This window comes from Hyalella azteca, unplaced genomic scaffold (genome assembly GCF_000764305.2).
Source record: "Hyalella azteca isolate HAZT.00-mixed unplaced genomic scaffold, Hazt_2.0.2 contig1645, whole genome shotgun sequence".
In the NCBI taxonomy this organism is placed as follows: Eukaryota; Metazoa; Arthropoda; class Malacostraca; order Amphipoda; family Hyalellidae; genus Hyalella; species Hyalella azteca.
This window is the reverse complement of record NW_025931949.1, coordinates 217,755-235,309: the sequence shown is the minus strand read 5'-3', so window position 1 is coordinate 235,309 and position 17,555 is coordinate 217,755. Positions and strand designations below refer to the sequence as shown.

At 38.1% G+C, this 17,555-nt stretch overlaps 1 protein-coding gene across 1 annotated transcript; it reads left to right on the top strand.

Moving 5' to 3' along the window:
- Nucleotides 1-2,023: 2,023 nt before the first annotated feature.
- On the top strand, nucleotides 2,024-12,981 carry LOC108669469 (bifunctional purine biosynthesis protein ATIC). Its single transcript, XM_018156811.2, has 13 exons — nucleotides 2,024-2,153; nucleotides 5,419-5,540; nucleotides 5,803-5,952; nucleotides 6,199-6,413; nucleotides 6,669-6,844; nucleotides 7,126-7,286; nucleotides 7,608-7,763; nucleotides 8,054-8,143; nucleotides 10,146-10,274; nucleotides 10,458-10,624; nucleotides 11,255-11,358; nucleotides 11,849-11,997; nucleotides 12,464-12,981. Exons 1-13 carry the CDS (start codon nucleotides 2,123-2,125, stop codon nucleotides 12,581-12,583), a joined length of 1,770 nt encoding a protein of 589 aa, XP_018012300.1. The 5' UTR covers nucleotides 2,024-2,122; the 3' UTR covers nucleotides 12,584-12,981.
- Nucleotides 12,982-17,555: the final 4,574 nt, after the last annotated feature.

Sequence of the window (17,555 nt, the reverse complement as noted above, 5' to 3'; positions counted from 1 at the left end):
TGTATGAAATCAGAATACAGGTACAATGCCAAGCCGAATAGCTCCCACATTTTCTTCTCCATTGATCGTTAATAAGCTAACTGGCGGCCAGTGGTTGATAACTTGATAAGCATGATGTACACAGCACTCTACAACAGTAATCCCAATATTTCATCATCGTAGGTGCTTGAATAGAAAAATATTTCAATATTCAATAAGTGGTGAGTAATTAGGCAACAAGCTAACATAAATTCATTCCAGGTTTTCAGCCTTACGTTATGAATGAAATTGCATCAACTTGAAAAAAAGATCACGTATCGCGCGTGAGCTCGATGACATGCACAGTATGCTTGTCTTGCATGGGTAAGAGATGCAAGTGTGTCAAGCGGTCTTCTTGTCTCGCTGTTAGCTATTGGACGGTGCCATATGATTTCGGTGCAGAAGCTGCGCACGAGAGCTCTGAGGCCGGGGCGATCCTTTTATGTAAACACTTTTCCTGACAAGACAACTCCACAATTGTAAGAGCATATAAACCATAAGATTATTCTGGACGAATCTAAGCGACCGTAAAGTTAAGCATAAGTTCACTCGTGTTATGTAGTTCGGCAAGGGCAACCCATAGCTCGGCACAGCGGCGAGGGAGAGATGGCAACGGCGCGTCACGTTCACAACATCACTGAAGCCGATCTTGGCACCACTCTTGCATTGAGCCCAGCAATGGACCCCCAACACCTGACACCATCGTCATCGCCGTCACTACATCAAACACCGCGTGTTCTGGCCATTAGTCTTGTTCGCGGACGGCGATTCTCTGATTAGAGATGTGTGGTGTGGTGGCGTTTGTACCAGGCTCCCATCCAAGGCTGGTTTTCAAACTTTCAGGGTCCGGCAATCAGGTAAAAATGTACAGAAAATTTACATTTTAACCAAAAACACTATTCACATGTTGAGCTCACATGAAGACGTACGAGGAAAAAGCATTAGAAAGCCAGAAGGAGGCAATTTTTCATTAAAATTATGGATTGATTTTTGTTTTGCTGCTGTTTTTTTGCTCAAGCCAGTAATCTCTTACATCTTACATCAAACTCTTATATCTAAATTCATATAGACAATAATGAAAGTAACCATATGCCCAGTACTTCGAGCTCACTGAGTCCATTCATTGACCAGAAGTGTAAACAAGGCATTTGTAGGAACATGAATATTATGGAGCTGGTAAATTACAGCTCCATCTTCTAGAATCTAGATCCTACAACAAATTAGAACATATGCTGACAACGCTTATGCACATTTACGTAAATTTTGAAAAACTGGAATGTCGGTGACTGGTAATTAATTGGTTAATTGGAAAAAAACAGCTACAGCGAGGAAAATTACTGTAAGCAAGACAGACGACCATCTTCAGACAGTCGCACCGGCCGGCGTTTCTTGAAGGCCGGGCGCCAGACTGCGCTGTGGACAAGTTCTCAAGGTCTTAGATTAGTGGCGCGTCAACTCAAAACTATGGTTGAACTAATACATGAATATGTAACTAATACGTGAATGAACTAATAGTTTAACCATGACTCAAACTCTCAGCTAAGCTCTTGTGTCTTAAGTATTGCCTCGAGGGAGTCTCATGAAATAATTAATTCGACTGTGGGCTGCAAATTGGTATGAATACGGTACAAATTTTTGGTGTTTCTCTGCAGATAGATACCTCACGATCATAATTTAGCTATTGCAACATAATTAAATTCCTGTGATATTCAAAATTGAGGTTCTGCAAGTAATTTCTGTGAAAAATCACGGGAAATTCTTGTAGAACAAGCAATGAATGGCTTCGGAACATTTCATCTGAAGTAAAACCCTGGAGTTCTCAAGTTTTTAGACTGGACAGAACATAATAATCTAAGTCAGATATTTATTTATTCATTTATAACTATAGTTAAAAGTACGTAATTCAAAACAAACAAGTTTTGCTCATTCAAACAGGCTGCTGCTGGAGTCAAAATTGCCCACAGGAAAATCGCCAACGTTGATAGGCTCCAAGTGACGCAGTTTGCGGTTGCTAACTGCGACGTTACGTCTGACGCCGTCAGTCTGTGCCTGAACTTCAGCTGAGTGAGAGTGTAAGCTTAGCGCCGTGTACCTCTTTACTGACATGGACGGGAACAAAACTTCAAAGGGTTATGGTGAGTAAGCGTTAGTTCATTCCATTAAGTTGATTGTCTTGTCATCCTTGGGTTCTTAGATTCTGTACGAAGAGTTGTTTCCATGTTTGCTTGATAATTTGGTTCGTTTGCTGGTTTTCCTAGAATTGAAGGCCTATGCCCAATAATTTTGTGCCTCTCACAGGCTCTGTTATATACGCTGCTTAGGCCTACCGGACCGGTGGCAATGTTAATTTAAAGTAAAGAATTTTAGGTAACGGTATCCAGTTTCATCAAGTTAGAGTTTCATCTGTTAGAGGCTTTAAACATTTTTAAATGTGAACTAGGTACCTGACCTATTATGTTTCTTTTCGAACTGTTTCTTTTGTGAATCAGTGAATTTAGAATCGGTAAATCGGTGTGTGAATTAATGCAGTGCATGGACACGACACAAGGAAATGTTTCAAAAGCATCATAAACTTCTTAGAATCTACTTAAATTAGTTTAATTATTATTGCTTGTGGTCTTCCAATTCTAATCCAATAAGTAGATCGCGTTTTGTAAAATAATTTTGTTCATTCACCCGTATAGAAGAAAAAGAAAGCCTTATATATAGTTCATCCCAGTCAATCACTTTATGCAGCTCTGATCAAATTCTACTCGATGACCCTCATCTCGCTGTCTGCAGCGTATTAATCGATCTCAGGACCTTTCGGTGATCTTGGAATGCTTGTCAAATTTGATTGCCTGTTTTCAGCCTTCGGTTCAGCTTCCAAGCCGAGCCAGGTTATACATACAATCAGAGGGAGCTCAGCCGTGCACCACCAATTTCTTCACCAAACAACCATGAACGGAATGTCTTGCATATTTCCGTAGGACCGCCAGTCAGCTAAGGAGTAAGCCTCCCGCCAGTTACCAGCCCATGACCTCATCTTGGTTTGAATATTATGGGCTTTACATCACCATACACGGGAGCCAATAGCCCAGAGTGTAATGCTCGTCCACCACTGAGCATTACATCCAAACATCACGTTATACTCCGGCTATAGCTCGAACTATAACCAGCGTACAACGGAATGCCATCGACCAGCCTAGCTCATCATGGGAACTGTATGCAACCTGCCGTGCACCACCAGACCGCTGATCGATCATGATTTCCGGGGCTTCCTTAAATTACGTAACTTTTAATTTTTAGCTCAAAGCATCTATGGTTTGGTTTCAGGTAGCATATTTCTGTTCCAAAATCTATCGTTCTTCGATGAGTGGCCGTTCGAACGTGGGCTGATTCGATGCACGGGCGAGATACGGACGGGTTGGTGGCGAACACCGAACATAATATTCATTGCAAGGCTCCGGCGAGCTCTGTCCGAGTGGTGCAGAATTTTTCCACGTATTGGCAGACAATGCTAGGCCATACTAAAGTAAGCTGTTCTCCTGTGGGTTGATGGGTCTAGTTCAATGAATGTGATCTGTCCGGTGGCCTGCGGCTGATAATGATACAGTCCAGAAGTGTTGGAGGCCACGTACTTGAGGGAAGGGATCATGCCAGTCCAGTTGAAGAGGCAGGGGGCGGTCTCCGACAGGCATCCACAATCAGGTATACATACATACCGAATTGCCGGAACATTCTAATGTTTCGTCGTCGCTTTGACTCCGATAGGCCGGAGATCCGACGCAAGAATACGTTTTGCACGGAACTGACATAAATCATGTGATGTACAATTTGCACAGAACGTGCATTATGCACAGGATGTACGTTTGTACTCGATCTTTGGCTTGCCTCGTACAGTTATTGCCTCTGTGTGAACACTAAGCTTGAACTGGTCACTCGGGTGCTCATCAACACACCGAAATCACGAATGAATTTGTTTTTTTTTTTAATTCCGCGTCGTCAAGTGCCGTGTAGTTGTGCTCCCTGTACCAGCTCCTCCGCTACTTTCGTACAGGGTGATTCACGGAAACTTCCTGATTTGCAGCTCAATAAAAAAAGAACTCATAAAGATATCATTGCGATATAACTTTTAGTTAAAAAAGCCTTGCCTTAATTTTTGTATCACTTAGTTTTAAATATGAAATCGGAGAAATGACCGCCATCATTGTCAATGCATTCAGTTAGTTGATTTTTGAAGTTCCTTTTAACTCGCTGAAGAATGTTGCCTATGGCTAGGAATTTGTTCTACAAATGAGGTCGGAGCCAAATTGGGATGAGCCAAATGTTCATGAGGACGGAACCAAATCTTTTTCAAAAATCGCAAGGAGCCAAATCGGGGGATTGTGCCGGCCAAATAAGGTCACCTCTCAAGGAGATGAGGCGCTCTGCAAAATGTTGTCTCAGAAGATTCATTGAACATCGCGCTGTGCGGGCCGTGGCTCCATCCTGTTGGGACCAGACATCCCTGACATTCATTTCAGCCAGTTTTGGAAAGGCGTCAATCATTTGCGTGTGCCGAGCTGCAGTCCCCATTACTGCGCGTTCGTTTTCCTCAAATAAATGAGTTCCAATTATGCCGACTTTTGAGACCGCACACCACACAGTTACGCTTTCACAATTCAGTGGCCGCTGATGGATCTCACGCGAATCGGTATCACTTCAATAATGCACGTTTTGCTTTTTCACGCTGCCGGAAATCTGGAAGTGAGCCTCATCACTAAAGAAAACGACTGCATCGTGAAGCAAGTTCTCAAGAAACGCTTCACGTGCATTTCGTCGAGCAATGCTCATCCAGTAGCGATTATGGAACGGCCATAAGAAAAGTGAAAAGTACTCCTCGACAGCAAACGCACGCTGCTCACTTGTCCAATGCATAGGGGCAAGTGACTAGGCGGGACAGAAAACTTCATGACCTTGCCTTTCATACGAAATACACCCCATCCTTTTCCTACATCTGGCTGCTTGGAGCGAAATACAAATCAGGAAGTTTTCGTGAATCACCCGTGCCTTCATTACTCTATTGTTCTACATGAGGAAATAAAATTACGTTGAGTTCATGATGTTAACGATAATTATGTGTTAATATATTAATTAAATATTTTTTTATTCAATAATTTTTATATGCATTTCAATTACAAATCTTTATCACTTTGATTAAACTTGGCTCAAGTTACTACTTGAATTACGATTAAGTTCCCGCCACCATGATAACAGAATTGGTGGGACTGGTGTTAACGTGTTATTCACACTCGCGGCAATATTGGTTTTTATTCATTAATTCATATATTCAATTTCGTTTACATTAAAGAATCTTGTCACAAATTATTAGATAATTAATTAGTGGTTAAACCTTGCTAATGTCTTGTATTATTTCAGCCCTCTTCAGTGTCAGTGACAAATCGGGACTTGCTGAGCTCGGCGAAGGCCTCTCCAAACTTGGCTACGATCTCCTGGCGTCTGGTGGAACAGCGAAGAGCTTGCAGGCAGCCGGTCTTGAGGTAAGACGCTCTCCGGCTTGTAGCTTATATTGTCTGATGCTAGGTACTTTTCTACGCCTAGTCTCATTATTGCTTATTAAGCTTGGTCACCATGCTTGAATAAAGTATTCTAATTTTACGAGTTCGCTTTCTTAAACGCAAAATATAGACTCCGTGAATAATTTACTTTTTAAAGTGAAAATGCATTTAAACTTTTGAATAGACTTGAACTGAACTCCCTACTTAATTGAAGGAGGTTTTCAAAGATCATCCAACCTGTCAGGTGACGGAAGTGAGTGACGTCACAGGTGTCACTAGCATGCTGGGCGGTCGAGTCAAAACCCTACACCCTAAAATCCACGGGGCTATTCTTGCCAGGAACAGTCAGGAGCACATGGATGAACTTCGCTCCCATGGCATCAAGCCAATCAATGTAAGTTTTACTGTCAGATTGTAAGGCTTACATATCTGAATGAAAAAGCGAGTAAAAATTCGATTAAAGTCCCTATTGTTTTTCCAATATTTGGTGGTTATTATGCGCAGAAAATTTTAATCCATATTGATCGCATTTCAAATGGAAAAATTGAGTTTGTTCAACCGGCGAAGTTCATTTGCATATTTTTTCATGATTCTTCGTACAATCGTAAATACTAACAAATTCTACTCGTTTCATAATCAGGTGGTAGTGTGCAACCTTTACCCGTTCGCTAAGACAGTTGCAAAGGACGGGGTAAGCATGAGCGAGGCGGTCGAAGAAATAGACATCGGCGGTGTGGCGCTGCTACGAGCTGCGGCTAAGAACTTCTCTAGGGTGACTGTGCTGTGTGATCCTGCGGATTACTCCACTGCACTGGCCAAGCTCAAAGACGAGAAGGACTATGGAGAGAATGAGAGGTTAGTTCCATGAAATATGACACTGAAGTTAGATTTTAGTAGTGCAGTTTCATTTCCTCATGAAATTAGTTTCCAACTAGAGAACATTCCCTTTGCTTAAGGTATTTCAATATCATGCCGTTTCAAACTAAATTTCCAACCATTAATTTTGAAAAGTGGACAACTAATTGTTATCAATCGTTCGTTACAGTGCCCAAGTTATTGTATTGCTTCCTATAACCGTAAGTCGTGCCAATAATTTTTTCTCTTTTGCAGACGTAGTTTGGCCTTGAAAGCGTTCATCCACACGTCGAACTACGACGAGCAAATTAGCTCTTACTTCATGGAGAACCAACAACAATCCGACGTACATCTGAGCTTGCGATACGGGATGAACCCTCATCAGAAGCCCGCCTTCGCATACACGGCCGCACCAACTCTACCTATTACGGGTAAAAATTACATTACTTTATCGTAAGACAAAAGTGAAGATTACATCCACTCAAGTTTTGAATGTGTTGAATATTATCTTTGTTTCATATTACACCTAATCTCGCATCTGAATGAAAATTTTAAGCCTAAAATAAGATAAAATATTATATCATGGGAGCTGTTCCATGGTGCTGTTAAATGGACATTTCCCTCAGCAGGAGCAATTCCTCTCCGTTGCATATTACTATTGGAGATAAATGACTTTATGAATAGCTCGGCCTTATACATCGTGTTCGTGCAGTTCTCAATGGGGCTCCTGGCTTCATCAATTTGTGCGACGCTCTGAACGCATGGCAGCTCGTGAAGGAACTGAAGGAGGCTCTCGGCTTGCCTGCCGCTGCCTCTTTCAAGCACGTTTCTCCCGCTGGTGCTGCGGTGGCCGTGCCTCTCACCGACACTGAGGTAAATTCAAAACTTCAAAGGAATTAACTTATTGTTTGTTTCCATAACTATTTCTTTGGTTTGTGAACGATAAAAAGTTATGTTACTCATCGGAAACGTTCACTTCCTCCTCTGTACTGTACATTCAGCGCGATTCTGATATTTGGCAAACATTTCATGACTATTCAATTTTTCCTTCCGCGCAATTTGTAAGTCATCGACTCGTAATCATACGAGCCACAATACGCATCAAAGATTTCCAGTTCTTTATTTCCCCAGTCAAAATGTCCACATTCTTTCTGCTGAAACTCATCCTCGTCTTCACGCTCCTGACTTTCGTAGGCCGCAGTGTATCAGGTGGACAATCTGGGGGAAATGAGCGAGCTCTCTCAGGCGTACTGCAGAGCTCGAGGAGCGGATCGGATGTCTTCATTCGGAGACTTCATTTCGCTGTCGGACGAGTGCGATGTTGCAACTGCCCGGATCATCGCCAAGGAGGTCAACAACGAAATATTCTGCTGACATCTGTGCATGAAATATTCTTCAATACATCCACGCAATATTTGTTGAAAACAGTTTTTTTTTGCAGGAATGTCAAAACGAATTTACGTTCCTGGTAGAAATGAAACGTAAATTTGTAGAGTTTATAAATTTGTAAAGTTTAGTTTATTGTTTCTCGGATAGAAATTATAGTCACAATTCAATTTCAATCCTGTAAAGAATGACAACTGGCACTACTATTGTGGAACTAATTTCTTTATTAGCTTATTGCGCCCGTTTCTGCGCAGGTATCCGATGGAATCGTCGCTCCTGGCTACTCGCAAGAAGCTCTCAAAATTCTCTCCGCCAAGAAAGGAGGGAGTTACTGCGTCTTGCAGGTAAGCTTCTTTTTATCGTATATAAATCCACGTTTCGTACAAATTTTAGTTACCAACTGTCGTTCCCTCATGGGTATAAAGCAAGGTTCATAACATTTTTCGGTGGTAAAGAAAATTCTTCAAATACTTAGTTCTTCATAGGGACCTTTCTTTGCTGGTCAAAAGACGCTCTTTTTCCACTCTAAATCCGTCGTTGTCAGTGCAGTGATAACGCTCCATTGTTGATGTTATTGAGTAACGTCTTAGTGGTGGATTTGTCTCTTCATCGATCAGGGGAGAGGTTATTGAAAATCCAGTTTTACTAATGAAAGAATTTTTTCTTGAACACTAAAACCCACTATTCTATTAAGTGGATATCCAATGATATAAGAAAGTAAGAATATTGTAAATTATAACCATAGATCAAGCTTGTATACAACTCAAATCGCCGCACGTGTTACGTGAACGCTATCTTTTTGCTGTACGAACGCGAAGATTTAGTCGGTTGCTTATGCTAACTCGGTTTTTATAAGAAGTTTGCTCCTCTGCGTTGGCGATAACAGGTGTTCGTTTCTAACGCTAATAGGATAAAGCCAACTTCGGGATGGGGATGTGATAATGACCTAAGTTTCGATTAGTGATCAATTGATGGCGATCAAACGAACAAGCGTGCATGAGGTCATTTGATTTGATCATGCATCACTTTGCGTTTTTAGCATTATCTGATACGTTTGATCTCGCTTATCAGTGACTACCAAGTTCGTATCAGAGCTGATACAGTTAACCCATTAATTCTGATAGGAAATAAATGTCCCACGCTTCAAATGAGTTCGCATAATAGATCATGGGTTGTTAGCAAGCTAAAATTTCAACTCGTAAATATGACCGTAACCGAAATATTTATATTTACAAATCGGGGTGCTCTAAGCCAATATTACGGTGCCTCATTTTTTGTGAAAGTATTTAGTGTGATAGCTCACATTCAAAGCCGGATTCTGAGGGAAGGCCGGAGACCATCCAAATTTTAGTTGTCAATTGAGACCCTGCGTCAGTTCTTCATTCTGTGGATCCACAACTTCGCGGTATAAGCGTGTTTCAATATGACTTCACGTGTGATCATATACCTATATGCAATTTCAATTATGCGTACGTAAGTTTTGAAAAGATAACTTAAATTTCAATAAATTTTACAGGTTTCATAGTGAACTTGAATTAGCCGATCACTGCTTGCAGTGACAAGTCCGTAAAATTTGGGTCATACAGTTAAGTGTGAAACAATCGATGTAATAGTTTTTTCAATCATTTAATCATCTCGTGAAATAAACGCAGCTTTACTAAATTTTAAGGTTTCTAAATTGTTTCTAATTTATTTGCGAATTAAAAGTTTTCCTCATAGTGGACCTGTTTGCTTATATCATTTTAACCTCTAAACATTCAATTATTAAGGAATGCAATCAAAAACTATAAGGACTAAAAAGTAATTGAAGAGTAAATTCAGACATTACAGTTATTTATTCTATAAATCTGTAATGAATAGTTCTATAAATCTGAGAGATGGAATCAATATTTCTTCTGAAAATATGCAACAACTGGTTTACTATGTACGTTTGAAATTGCTCTCTCAAGTGTCGTTGAAACTATCAAGACTATGTTGAAACTATCAATAATCATGTATTTATCTAGTAGTACATTATTTTACATTACTATTTTTTGCATTTCTCCTGTGAATTCGTTTATCGACTCGGTTAGAAGATTTGTTCAACAACATATTAAAACTTCATTATATGTAGAAACTTGCATGTGTGTTGTAATTTGAGAATTGATTTAGAGTCAAGAAAGCAGTAACGAAATTTAATGCCCAGACTTCTAATGAGGCGCGGTGCCGGTAAGAAAAAGGCTGAGAAAAATTGCTCCAGGAAAATTAACCTTTTTTTCGTGCGATTTATTACTTTGTGAGAACTCCTTGTATACTACCTTACTACATGGAAAGAAAGTTCATTAAATGAAGATTGGAATCTCGCAGATCGATGCAGACTACGAGCCTCAGCCGATGGAGACAAGAACAATCTTCGGCGTCAAGCTCCGTCAGAAAAGAAACGATGGAATAATTTCGGAAAACTTGCTGAAGAACGTGGTAACTGAGAAGAAAGAGGTGGGTCAAAATAATACCAGAACTCGTTGCAATTATTTTTACAAAAGTTTTGATACTCTCTGAAGAATTTCTTTTCGCGTTTATACCCTCTGAAACGTCACTTATTATGAAAGTATTTATCACATATTACGGACATATAGTTACAATTTTATGAGATTATTGAAATTATTCATGGTGTTGCAGATGTCAGCAGACAACCTGCGGGACCTGCTGGTGGCGGCGATGGCTGTGAAGTACGCACAGAGCAACAGCGTCTGCTACGCCTACAGGGGCCAGGTTGTGGGGCTGGGCGCTGGGCAACAAAGCAGGATTCACTGCACGCGTCTTGCCGGCGACAAAACCGATAACTGGTGACGTTTCTACGACCTCATTTCAAGTCATTTATATTTTTTATAATTGCTTTCGCTGTGAAAATATTACATAGACAATTCATATCGGTCACTTTAACTAATAACTTTAGAGTAAAGAGAAAAACGTCTCAACATCAAGAAATTTTATATGACCACTGAATGAACAATTAAAAAGTGTTCGATAACTGGTGACATTTCTACGACCTCATTTCAAGTCGTGTAAATTTTTTATAATTGCTTTCGCAAGTAAAATATTACGTAGACCTCAGCAGCAAGTGGGAAGTCGTGCTTTTCAAAGTTTTTCTAAAATCTAAAGCTTAACCATTTGTTCGTATAGGATTGATATTAAGACCTTGCATTCTAGATTATTTGATAATATTTTTCAGTTTGACACGTTTGGAGCTCACGCAAGTTTTGACAAATTAATTTTATCCAATTATGCACGCATCGCACTTGCTTTGATAAGTATCAAAATAAAAATTATAATATATTAAATTATAACATAATATAATTATTATTATTATTATTATTCCACGAAAAGATTGTCGTGGCGTCTCGTTCGGATCGAACTTCGAGGGCACGTTACAAGTGGCTAAAAAACAATATTGCCTGTTCTCACTCTGATTTCAGGTGGCTGCGACATCACCCAAAAGTTCTTAACTTGGTTTTTAAGGCAGGAGTGAAAAGGGCTGAAAAGGCAAATCTCATCGATAACTACGTCAACGGATATGCCGGTGATGAGACTTAACGTTGAAACATTTTTATTCAGTCAATATGCATGTATCTAAATAACTACGTGATCTCATTTCATTTTTGCATGCATTTTGCTATTAATAATGCAGATTTTTCTATTAAAAAATAATTTTGCACCTGTTGTTTCGCATTCAATCAGTTGAGATTTGTTTATTACTAAATTTGTTAGATGCTTAGAGGCTACACAATCACTGAGTTTTTTTTCAACTACTGATTCGGCTAACAATTGCAAGCGGCTTGAAGTTTTCGCTTTAATTATTTTTGTTGTTTTTTAATTCATTGAAACATTATTTACAATTGTACAAATGCAATTTCATAAACTCGCTATTCCGACCTTATAGTGCCAAAACTTCTATAAAATGTACCTGTTGGGTAATGACCACTGCAAGAAATTTTTCAATTTTTTTTGTAGACATAATTAGTAGGCAACATTAATGGCAATATACGTTGACATAATAACACTATCCGCAGATGTCTCCATGATGAGCTCAGTCCTGAGTGAGATAGCAGAGCCCCTGACGGAGTACGAGAAGCAAGAGTGGCTCGGCCAGCTCAGCGGCGTGGCTGTCGCCTCAGACGCCTTCTTTCCCTTCAAGGATAACATCGACCGAACTAAGAAAGTCAGTTTGAAGACTTGTAAAATTATTTTTAATTGTTCATTCAGTGTTCATATAACTTTTATTTTTAGCGTGGAGATGTTTTCGCCTTTACTCAAAAGTTTTTTTAATAAACGAGACAAAGAACTATGAATTGAAACTAAAATTTTCGTAATTTTTACTTGGCATTTTCAATTATTATTATTCTAAGATTGCATTCAGTGTTCATATAATAACTTTTTTTGACGTTGAGACGTTTTCCTCTTTTCTCAAAAGTTTTTTAGTAAATGAGACCGAGAATTATGAATTGAAACCAAAAATTTTTTTATTTTTACTTGGTGTTAGGCATTTTCTCTATTATTCTACGTTTGCAGCTGGGGACAATATGGCTGTTTCTTTCCGTTCCGAATGCTTTTCTAAATACTGGCAGTACAATTGCAATTCGCATTTAGCTCTTTTTTATTAATGTTTTTATGTTTAATCATGTCAGAGTGGCGTGAGCTTCATCGTTAGCCCGAAAGGCTCCCAGAACGACCAGGCTGTAGTGGACGCCTGCAACGAGCATGGCATTGTTATGGTGCACTCGGATCTCAGACTCTTCCACCACTGAAGCAACCAACACCTACAGTTTAACGACGCATTTGCATCATTTATGTATTGTAATTCATTACTCTGATATGATATTTGTTTGTATACAATTATTAGCGGGCTCTTTTTACCCGAACTATTCGTCGAATTAGACTTGAGTGAAAATATTGAAGTTACACTTCGGTGAGATGTGATAAGCCGCGATCTGAAAATACTGCTAAAGTTTGCTCTTCTGTTTTCACATTGTATTTCTGATTAGAATGCAGAGCAAGAAAATATCGCTTGCACTTTCTCACTGGAGTGCGCTTCAAGTGCATGAAAGTATTTTTTTCAATGCGGCTATGAACAATTTATTGTATCAGAATCTACATTGTATGTGTTTTGAGGATAATGGGTTATAATAAATTACATGGATTTCTATTTAAGAATTTATATTTCCTTTCATACAGTGATGATTGAATTAGTTTTAGTAAATGCTACCAAACAGTGAAAAGCTTGGCTAATGATAATTGGCTAACTTCGGCTCATGAAAGTATGTCGTACATTCCATTGCATTTACGAGTATAAACACAAACATCCTGCCAATTCATTCAGTTCGTATATTATTTTAAACGTCGTATATTTTTCTTTCTCGCAGAAGTGACTGTCAATTTTTTGGGACCAAGTTCTCCGGTTAAATATTTCTTATACATTGTGAAATGCACCTTGCTCTGTTGAGGTAATGACATGCAAAAAGCACATCAGCTCGTCCAAATGCAAGGGCTTCCAGCATGCTGTCCAAAATTTTTACTTCAAATTATGCAGGCTTGGTGCTTGAAATTGTGCAGAAAATAAATAATTGACCAGCTCCATCATCAGTTAGAAAATTTAGAGGATCCAGGTACGACCACAGCGAAAGGTCGAAAATACATCCGGGTTGCTGAAAACCGCGATAGGAGTTCTCGTTCTATTTTGCAAAACACACCAATGACGCTTTGTTCCAAGTAATAATAATAACAAAAATGTTGTCAACTTACATACCAGTTTTCATTCATTTTTCTCTAATCAATTTAATAAATCAGTTAAATAAGTTTGAAAATGCTTATCGTGTACTTGCAATTAAAAGCTGACAGAACCCCTGTCAAAATCATGGCCAAAATACCACTCCCGGCACATGAGGCAGCTAGAGAACGCATCGTTCCCGAAAGATGAGACTCGTCTGCCCGCAAAATCCGCAGCGACGGCTGGGAAAGCGACAGCTCATTTCGGAACGAACGTACATCATAAACTCTTCAGTCAGCCCGAGTTTCGGTGACCGTCCTTTAGATTTATTTCATACACGGTACGTCACCCACACTCCTACGCTTGTATCGATCACAGTCATTGTCAACAAACGATGATCAGAGGCGCTAATGCTTCAGAATTTTAGGATATTTTAGAACCTTTTTAAAATTCAAAAACACCGTTGTAAAATGCGAAAGCGAAAGCAGCGACATTTATTTTCAAATGGTGTCTATAAATCTGAGTTTTTTGTATAGAACTATCAGTTCAGAAATGAACCCTGAACGGTCCGACAGGCAGGAATGTTGACACATTAAGAGTCAACGAAGCTCTCTCGAAAATGATTAATCTTTTAAGTATATACTTCTCATATCATAACTGATATTTTATTAATATTAACTCGAAACTCGGCCAGTTCCACAGTTATGGTGGCAGGATCTGTCGAATTAGACACATAGATCCTAAATAGCTACAATGCACGATCTAGGAATTTTTCTTAACATACATAATCGAAATTCAATAATAATCACCGGCTTTTAGTTGGGTTGTATTAATTTGATAAATTTTAATATCCCTATTGAAAATGTATCAGAAATTTCCATTAATGGATCTCGTTTGCATATCGTAAGCATTGGTTTTAAATGGGGTTTAAATCGTATTTTAATTGCAATTAACTCCTCATAACTTCAATGAGATTATTCTCGCTCTGCCTCGTTTGTACTTGCTGACTAGAATGCTCCTTGCATTTGTATCATGATGAATACGCTTGGCTTATTAAATTTTTATGTCTTATAATATCTATTGTATAATAATCGTATTTAAATAAAATATATATTCGAACCATTCGTCGGGCGCACTAATTTTGGGTGCTTACTGGCTATAGTGTCTCTTTCTATAAAATCGAACTATCAAATTTCGAATGAATGATTTCGAAAAATCCTCTGATATATTTTAGATCAAAATTTTTTTAGAAAAAACTGTGATTTATAACAAATGAAGTCAAAATACTTTAGTATATTTGTAGCATGAACTTCATTTTTACTCTGCTTATTAATTTAAGTAATTGAAGTCCCGCTGAAAAATTTACGGACGTTCAGAGAACTCAGAATCGCATGAGAAAACGACGTTGAAAGTTAATAACAATTGCGCGAATCCTTTCATCACTCGAATCTTTCTTAACTTCAAAGGCTATAAATACTGGAGCATACTTTATATTAGATTTCCTGTTGAGATGATCGAGTCAGAGTCTCAGAAAAATGAATGGGTTATATTGTCCAAATTGTATCACGCATTTATCCACAGCACTATTACGTTATTCTGATAGGCCAATCTTGGTTTGGATGACCGACTCAAAGGCGAAAAATGCATCTCTATATGAACAAAGTCTCACTCATTTATTTGAGTGAAGAATATATAATTTCATAACTGAACAACATGGTCATCTGACTTAGGTCTTTCTGCGGCCTTCAACTAAATCAGTTAGAAAATGAATAATTTATTGTCTACACTGGATATACTAATTAGGTATACTTAAGGCATCTTTTCAACGTCTCTGTCGTTGAAATAACTAATATGAAACCTTAAATGCAGAGTTCAATGATATATGCTGACGAGAGCATCCCGAACTGAAATATTAATAACATTCCGTTCGAACCTGGCAAAACATTTGTGCGTCAAATATATGGCTAATTTGTTTACAAGCAATTTTTTAACATTTTTTGTCTTTTGTGCCTTCTTTGCGCTAAGTGTAGCGAAATGGGAAACGCACCACTCGTTTTTACAACACTTATCTTTAACTTCGCTTCTTGTTGTTTGTTTGTTTGTCTGCTACAAATCTTATAACCGATATTTAACACACTTCTACCTCTCCAATCTATCTGAAATTTTGCACACTTGTGTAAAGTTGGAGACAATGCATGAATCAAATGTCAAAATAAAGGATATTAATTTTATTTTCAATATTAAAAAATTGAAAAAATAATTTTGTCAGCTACAAATCTTATAACTGATAATTGACACACTTGTACCTGTTTAATTGATCTGAAATTTTGCACACTTGTGTGAAGTCAGAGGCAATGCATGAATCTATTAACAGAATAACTAATTAAAAAAATTTTATATTTAAAAAAAATGAAAAATTAATTTTTTAATATTCGAAAATTAAATGAGAAATTCATTGTACATCTGTAAGATTGGAGACACTGGATTCCTTGGAAGTGTTGTCTTTAAAAAGTAATTTTTAACCGTATATTATTAGTAACTCAAAGTCAAAGTAAAAGTTCGCGATATACTATATTCTCTCCATTCATTTGCTCGGACTAGCAGCCTTGCGAAAAATTTTGTAACACTCTCGCTTTGAAATATAATGATGAATTTAAGATATTTTATAGTTATAGGGTTAATTAATCTCCAATTTCACGATTCCAGTGATCATATCCGTTTGGTGATTTTTCTGCCTTCATACATCTTTAGTTGCGAATTCATAAAATAAGAAATCGTGGTCTCACCAGCTCAGCTATATAAGAGCATTTTCTTCCAGGACAAAGGTTAATTCCTTTTATTTATTTGTCTAAAAGTTATCCTGATCTAGTGAATTCAATTAAAATAATAAAAATTTATTTTTTCAATTACGTTTTTAATCTATTGTCTAACGTTATAGTAGCAATTTGGTATGGCGAAGGGGAGGCGTGTGTTAAAAAACTATGACGAGAGCTGCGTTTTGTGAAATTGCATCCTATATACCATAGAGTCATAGACTATGAAGTAAATATGCCCTGGTATCCTGGATAATATTTGCTGTATAGTCACGATATGATTCTATAGCAATATACATCTGTGCATAAAGGGAATAGAGAGTGGAGTTAATGTACATACACTATAAGAGTGACGTAACAGAGGCGTTAATGTCGGTGGTATACGTGAGAATTTTTTAATTTACATCGAAATGAAACTATAAGCAGTGCTTGATGGTCGGAACGACGCCAAATGAGTAGGAAGATGGACCGGCGCCACGTTTATTCGCACAGCTTTAATGTCTCTTGAACCACCGTCGTCGCGATATAGCACTATTGACTGTGAAGTGTCAAGAACGAGCTGATTGTATGCACAAAAATTGCCTCGTTGCTTCATAGTCCACGATTAAATACATACCTTGTGAATTTTTATTTCTATTCATTCGATTGCAAGGGTCGAAAATTATGAAAGACCTCATCATAACCGGTGCCATGGCTGATAGATGATTAGCAATCTCCTTTTAGATTAGGAATTCATTCTAAAAAAATTCTGGATTCGCTATAAAATCAAACCACATAAGTATGCATCCACGTATATTCCGCTAAATATTTTTCACATGATCGCAATCAGAGTCTGCATTAGGAGTCGTTCAACTGAAATCGTGCATCAAAATGCAATGTGATCATTGCGAATTTAGAAAAGTAATATAAAAAAGGATATATTAAAAATTAGAATCACTGCAATGTGAAAATATGCTGAAAGCATTGCCATTTCGTTTTGAACAAAGAGGAAACAATTGTTTTCTTATGTGACTCAATTATAAATGCAGTTTTATGAGGTGAGGAACCGAATCATTGTAATACGTGAAAAGTGCTGAAGTGCTTGCTTTGGGATCAACATTTTCATTATTTTTTATTACTTAAATCACAATTCCGTATAATTGTGGTAAACAGCCGCTTCAGGCAAGTTTTGTAGCTCTGAGATATATATTTTTAAGAGGC

What these genes read in the sequence shown, in the direction of transcription:
- LOC108669469 (XM_018156811.2), top strand. Translation starts at nt 2,123, where the DNA reads ATGGACGGGAACAAAACTTCAAAGGGTTATG. An exon ending in TGCAGGCAGCCGGTCTTGAG is followed by an intron (nt 5,541 to 5,802) that starts GTAAGACGCTCT and finishes CCAACCTGTCAG; the next exon opens with GTGACGGAAGTGAGTGACGT. An exon ending in ACATCGACCGAACTAAGAAA is followed by an intron (nt 11,998 to 12,463) that starts GTCAGTTTGAAG and finishes TAATCATGTCAG; the next exon opens with AGTGGCGTGAGCTTCATCGT.